The 6,470-nt window shown below is 40.4% G+C and overlaps 1 protein-coding gene across 3 annotated transcripts in view; it reads left to right on the forward strand.

The window, feature by feature from the left end:
* Window positions 1–3,906, forward strand: part of PPHLN1 (periphilin 1) — an 89,139-nt gene extending 85,233 nt beyond the window's left edge. For all 3 annotated transcript variants that reach the window (XM_015854625.1, XM_015854634.1, XM_015854643.1), the window contains exon 10: window positions 1,748–3,906. In XM_015854625.1, coding sequence (XP_015710111.1) covers window positions 1,748–1,957 — 210 coding nt within the window. In that variant the 3' untranslated portion in view covers window positions 1,958–3,906. The remainder of the gene's footprint in view (window positions 1–1,747) is intronic.
* The last annotated feature ends 2,564 nt before the right edge of the window (window positions 3,907–6,470 follow it).

Raw genomic sequence — 6,470 nt, forward strand, 5'->3', positions numbered from 1 at the left:
ATGCAAGCACTTGAAAGGCATGTATTTTCCACAATGAAATACCATCTGTCTGTCACGCAGCTAATCAAACAGCAGTTCTTCCTGAGCTTTCGCCTTGGAAAGAGGCAGGAAAACAGGATCTCACATTTGCTCTGTTTTGAATTTCTCTTTGCAAGTACCCTACCACACTTGCTCTGGAAAATGAGCTCTGTGAGAATTTCTGTTTCTTACTGATGTTTTGCTACCGGACAACTGGACACATAAAGCAGGAAACAAACCCAGTCTTTGAAAAAATGCCACGTGTGTGCTGTTTCCACATTTGAGCTGTTTTGCACCAATCTGTTTTGGACTGCGCTGTTGTTTTTGACTTCGTAATCTCTCCTGAAAATGAGTTCCTCTCAAAAGATTTTCTTTCATTTCCTAACCACTGTTTGAAAAATGGATCTGGTTTTAAGGCTACAGCATCATAGAATATACTGTCAAACGTGTGACAAGTCTTTAATAAGAATATTGTGTTAAATCATTATGTTTCTGACAATGATAAATAGAAAAATGTAGCGTAGCACTGGTGGGAGGGTTCTGTTTAGTTCAGGTTTTTGTTCTCTCCCTCTTTCTTTTTTCCTCCCCCCTTTTTGTCTTGTAATACAGAGAATCCTTTACATACAGTAGCATCATCTGTGCCCAAAATATCACAGAACCACAGAATTGTAGGTGCTGGAAGGGACCTCTAGAGATCATCAAGTTCAACTCCCTTCAGCAGGCAAAATACAGACTAATGTGGGAGGAAAAGCTCACATAACAGAACTCTGGGTTTGAATCCCCCCTGTGGCGCAAGTGGTAGAAGTGCCGCTCTACTACACAGGAGGCTCGAATCCCGGGGGTTGGACTCGATGATCTCTAAGGTCTCTTCCAACCCACACGAGACTATTATCTATTAACTTTACAAAAGCCAAGTTATAGCACAGTATTGAAATGCTGAGAAATATCAGCATTTTTATTCCTTCTGCAAAATGTGGAGATACACAACTGATTTACCTTTCTTAAAAAATTCACTGTGTTTTCTGGAAGGAAATTTGTCAAAGAAAATAGGATTGTGTGAAAATGAACAATTTCTAGTTATTGGAAGATTTTAATATCTTCCTCTTTTGGTAGTGTTTAGATCAGCAACCTCATTTGGAACTGAAAAAAGGTGAAGGACTACTGCCAAGATTTCTTTTATCCTTTAATGGATGAATCACACACACGGTCAAACTACTTACAAGTTACGCTTGTCATGGTCTTCTATGAGACATGGAGATCCAATAAATAAACATAATTTGGTGACGATATTTGAATTTGACTTGTATTTAAAGCACTATGAAAGATTTAAAACTGAGTTAGTGTTGTGTAAAGATGGAGATTGTTGGTTCAATCTATGTAACAGTTGTATTCATTTTATAGATTGTTTTATAAAAATCTGATTTAGCATTTGCATTTTATTCTGCCATTGCTTACTAAGTAGTGTTGCAAGAGAATCTTGTTCTCTTTTTTGGCATTTTTTTGAATAAGAGTTATTTCTTGTGTTTGATTAGTCCTGTACCAGGTACATTTGTATTAAAGTCAGTCAGAGGAGAGGAGAGGAGAAGGTAAGTATTTCTTACAACTGAAACTCGTTAAGCTCACTGCTCTTTGGTTTTGGCTCTGCAGTAACTCCTAGCTTAGAGGCTTGTTGGTGTGCTAATGTAGACAGTCTTATATTTAACTGTTTTCTAAAACGTGTTGTTTCTAGGTATACAGACAAGACTGTGAAACCTTTGGCATGGTGGTGAAGATGCTGATTGATAAAGACCCATCATTAGAGAAGTCCATTCAGTTTGCTCTGAGGCAGAATTTGCATGAAATAGGTGAGCGATGCATTGAAGAACTCAAAAATTTCATTGCTCAGTACGATGCTGCCAACCAAGATATATCAGAATCCTTCAAAGATGGCTCATACTAAGACAAAAATACAGTTTTAGAACTTTATACACAGTATGTGCACTGTAATGCCTACGTCTGATTCTTGTGGGGAAAGGGGAGGTTGTGTTGAAGATTCGAACCCAAGGCCTGTGCTACCTGGTAGCTCAGATGGCCATACCTTGTTCGCTGTGGTCTCCATGGTTGTATTCTTTCTACCTGTACATGCTGACGTATATTCCTTTGAACAGGATGTTTTTTCTTCAAAAATTCTGTAAAGTGACAAGTTATTTTTGAAACCTTTACACAGTTACCTGGCAAAACACATTCAGTCTGATGTCTGTGCACTTGTGTTTGGATGTTTGTAAGCATAACCAGAAACACCGTGCTTTTGTATTAAAATAAGAGCATTCTTCCTTCCTCAGCTTATGCAGAAATGTCCTAGGTCGATATATACTGTAGGAAAGGAAGACTTGTAAAGTTGCTCGCAACTATGATTTAATTTATTTATTATAGATTGATTTTGAATTTCAGATTGATTCTGTAAAATTACACCAGGGCTTATGTCTAGTCTTTGCCAGAGGAACTTTGCCTGCTTAATGTTAGAACCTACTTTAATTCTGCAAATACTTTTTATATGTTGGTGTTTTCCACACTCTAAGTCATTACTAGTAAGCAGTATTATGTAGAATTAATTCCAGTTTTTGTTAACTGTTTGCAACTGTTTGCTTTTTTAATTATTTTTATACATACGCATTTTTGAACTTACAGAATGTAACCACAGGCAGACACTGAGGAAAGGTCTCTGCTTTCATCCTCTTCCCTTGTTCTCCCTTAAGCCTCACTAATTTTCATGAATTAGTTTTTAACAATTAGGAGGCTGTGTTAATCTTCTGAAATCAAGAAGGCACAGGAATTTGGGGTGCCAAGATGAGGTCTGGGCCATCCCTCTATTTAGTGACTCCAGATTGCTTGAGATCAGGTATAATGTGAAGCTAAACCCTAAGTAGGCCCCACATGTGTTATTTCAAACCTAAATGATTCTGTAGTAGTGTAGCGTCTGGAGCCAGTTTTGACTTGTAGATAGTGACTTGTAGCTGGGAAAAATGGTTGAGTAGAGGCAAGAGACTGCCAGTGCTGTGCCATTGCATTGCAGAGATGAGATGTAACTTAGGAATCATTGGCAGTGTAGGGTTATCCTGACTATTGGTATGTGTACATATATGGTAATATTGTTTTTCTTAAATGATTTAGGAAAAAGGAGAAATTGAGTCACAGTCAAGAAAAAGTAAACATGATTGTTTTCTACAGGTGTATTTAGAAACTTGAAATTCTGTATGAGGGTTAACAACTAAAGCTCATCGTTTCTCATACGCAGAGTATTAAATGAAAAGGTCGATGGATTCAGCCCCTTAGTAAGCAGCTTCTCAGATTAGTTCTAATGTCAGGTGAGTGGGAAAAGTTCACCGATCCTACTGGGGTCAGAGAGGGGGAAGAAAGGTGACTTGTGGTGGCACAGCAGCCAGACCTGACCCAGCCCTTTTGGCAACAGCCTGACTTGTCCTGCGACCACAGGCAACGTTCTCTGAGACAGAAGCATAGCAAACGGGGCTCACAATGGACCAGATAGCCTTCAGGTGGTAGATCTGAGCTTCTGCTTTGGGTTAGAAACACTAAAGAAAAGAACCAGACAATTTGTGCTTATTTATTTTTTGTCCATTGTTACTGTATGTTGTGTTGGGAGTCTCTTTTGTTCTCTTAGTGGAAATTTAATCAGGCTTCTAAAAGTGTCTGATTTTTCAAGTGCTTTTCTATAGAGCTTACAACACTGTTGCGTTTTTGCAGTTAGTTTTTGCCAGTAGGTCATCAACAAGGCTGTCCTTAGCTTTCTTCTGTTGTTTTATTTTTTTTTAATTGATTTATTCTTACTGATAATCTAAGGAGACACTTGATTTTATTTTTATTTTTTTAATAAATGCTGTTTCTATGGAAGCGATTGGCAGCTGTTTTTTTCCCTGCTTAATTCTTGTCATGATGCTGAATGTTCACGAGTAACCATTTGTGATATATGCTTGATGCCGATGTCAGTACAATGTTATGCCGCTCAGCCTGAGCAAGAAATGCATTTCCTTACTCCTGCTTCCTGTAGGAACAAGAATTTACTTTGTATCAGTGTAAGAAGTTGTCCTTGGTCTCATGTAGGGCCTCAAGGGGCTGCTTGAAAGGGGCGGAAAAAGCATTGACAGAAGGAACCAGATGCTGTGCGCGAGGAATTGTTCTTTGTCCTTTTAGGAGCTCTTGCAAACACAACGTACTTCTAGGACTTATTAATGTGCACATGCCTTTCAAAGAATGAAAGGGGAAGAGGAAGGAAACTAGTGTGGAAATTCAGCATTAGCTGCTGAGGCTGCAGTGAATGTGAATGGGTCTGTCTTCTCAGTGGGGGTGAGCTGGCAGCCTTGAGCAACAAGCAGGGCAGTTAGGGTGAAAGTCAGCAATACAACCACTACAGATATAAAAGGAGCCAATACAGCTTATCAGAGGATCTGCTTCCTTGTGACTGTGTTTCTGTGCAGGATTTCCTCTTTCGGGAGGGTGAGGATAATGTGTGGCCCAAATGTTTCTCACTATCGTGAAGTCATCAGCTCCACTCACAATATGGTACCTCTTCCAATAATGTGAAACCAGAGCAGTACATTCTGTACATGTGTTGAGTGCAGGTATTGCACGTTATAGCCCGTATAGTTTCCTTCATATTAAGATGGAAGAATAGATTGGATAGTATTACAAAATTGGATAGTAGTACAAAAAGCTGCCTGTTCTGTTAAGTGTGGTTACAGGTACCTGTTATTCTTCCCATGATGGGATTGTCCCTCAGCGATCCATTCCTCAGCAAAGCACAACTTTTTAAATGTTTTAAACAGTCTTAGTTGCTTGTAGCCCTGCAGCCTAAAACAGGTGACAGGACGAGGGGAAATGGCCTCAAGTTGTGCTGGGGTAAGTTTAGGTTGGATATCAGGAGACGCTTCTTTACAGAAAGGGTTGTTAAGCACTGCAATAGGCTCCACAGGGAGGTGGTTGAGTCACCATCCCTGGATGTGTTTAAAAACCATTTGGATGTGGTGCTCAGGGACATGATTTAGTGGAGGGCTGTTAGTTAGGGTAGCATGGTTGGGTTGTGGTTGGACTCGATGATCTTTAAGGTCTTTTCCAACCTGAGTGATTCTATGATTCTAGGTAAGGGAGAGCAATGTGCCTCAAAGCTGAGGTACCTAACCTAGCCCTGAGGAAGCTGCTCAGCCAGAGCACTGCTTCCCTGGGCACCATGCTGTGCAGCTGTACCTTCACCGAGCAATGTCTCAAGGGAAGAGATCACAGCTCTCACCTTGGGCGAAAGAATGGCTGCTTTTTTCCTGGTTTGTTGTTTTGTTTTAATAGCACTATGGGGAAGAGAAGTCATCTTTCAATTCATTTATCTGGAGGTTTAGAGGGAGGTGCTATGGAATTGAACTCTCTGAAACCAGCTTAGAAATGACACTACATATCTGTGCTGAATAGTTGTGTTGTTGAAAAAGAAGGAAATGATCACATGCAATGAATGGAAAATTTTTATCACGTTTATCATCTGATACTCCATAAGGCTTTGTGCTTTGGGAGACTCTCTATGTGCTGCATTTGTGAAGATGGTGTAAGACAGTTCAGAACAGGTGCTGCTGGGATGTACCTGTGTGAAGTACTTACTCCAAAACGGGCCCAGCAGCAGCAAGAGGGCTTGTTGTTCCAGAGGATTCTGACGACCTGTATTTGCAAATGCAGTTAAGAATGGAAAATCCCAATCCCTATTTGAGTATCTGGGGGAATGCACTAACAAGTCAGTATCGCTCCTCAAATTCTGGAAGTCCTCAGCAGGCTGGTTGTTGTAATGTCCTTAAGCACAACAGCCATTTAGCTGCCAGAAAAGCAAATGCTGCCTAAGCCACTGGGGCAGCCTGCCAGCTGGAGGCATCCTGCAAGCCGCCCATGGGCCCCTATGCTGTAGCATGATATTACTTTGATCATCTTTCGCGTATGCAAGACTTGTTTGTACTAGAAAGGGACTTTTATATGGTGAACACCACCTCTGGGAATAAAGGATCTGTTTATTTTACCCTGAAAAATACAAGCAACTAACAGCTGTTTTGACTTGGCTGCAACAATAACTTCAGTTTGTTGGGTGTGCGCAATGCATGTGTCCATTCCATCCTTAATGTCTAGCTGCTTTCATTCCCAAACTTTTTATATCCTTAAAAATGCCTCAGTTCAATGTGCCAGTTTTGTTTATGCAAGAAGCACCTGTTTCTTCATTAGCGACCTGTGTTCTGGTGGTCAGACATCAGTATTAAGTAACAGAATCCTGCTCTTTACTTAAAATAAGCTTCTCTCAATGCTTTAACTTGAAGGTGAGTTTGAGGCAACTACTTGACCAGCTTGTCTTCTAGGACAACCCTGCGTCTCTCTCCCCTGATGTAAGCAAAGATGGAGATGATTCTAGAGAAAAGAGGGGAACAAGAAGAAAA

Source organism: Coturnix japonica, chromosome 1, assembly GCF_001577835.2.
Source record: "Coturnix japonica isolate 7356 chromosome 1, Coturnix japonica 2.1, whole genome shotgun sequence".
Taxonomy (NCBI): domain Eukaryota; kingdom Metazoa; phylum Chordata; class Aves; order Galliformes; family Phasianidae; genus Coturnix; species Coturnix japonica.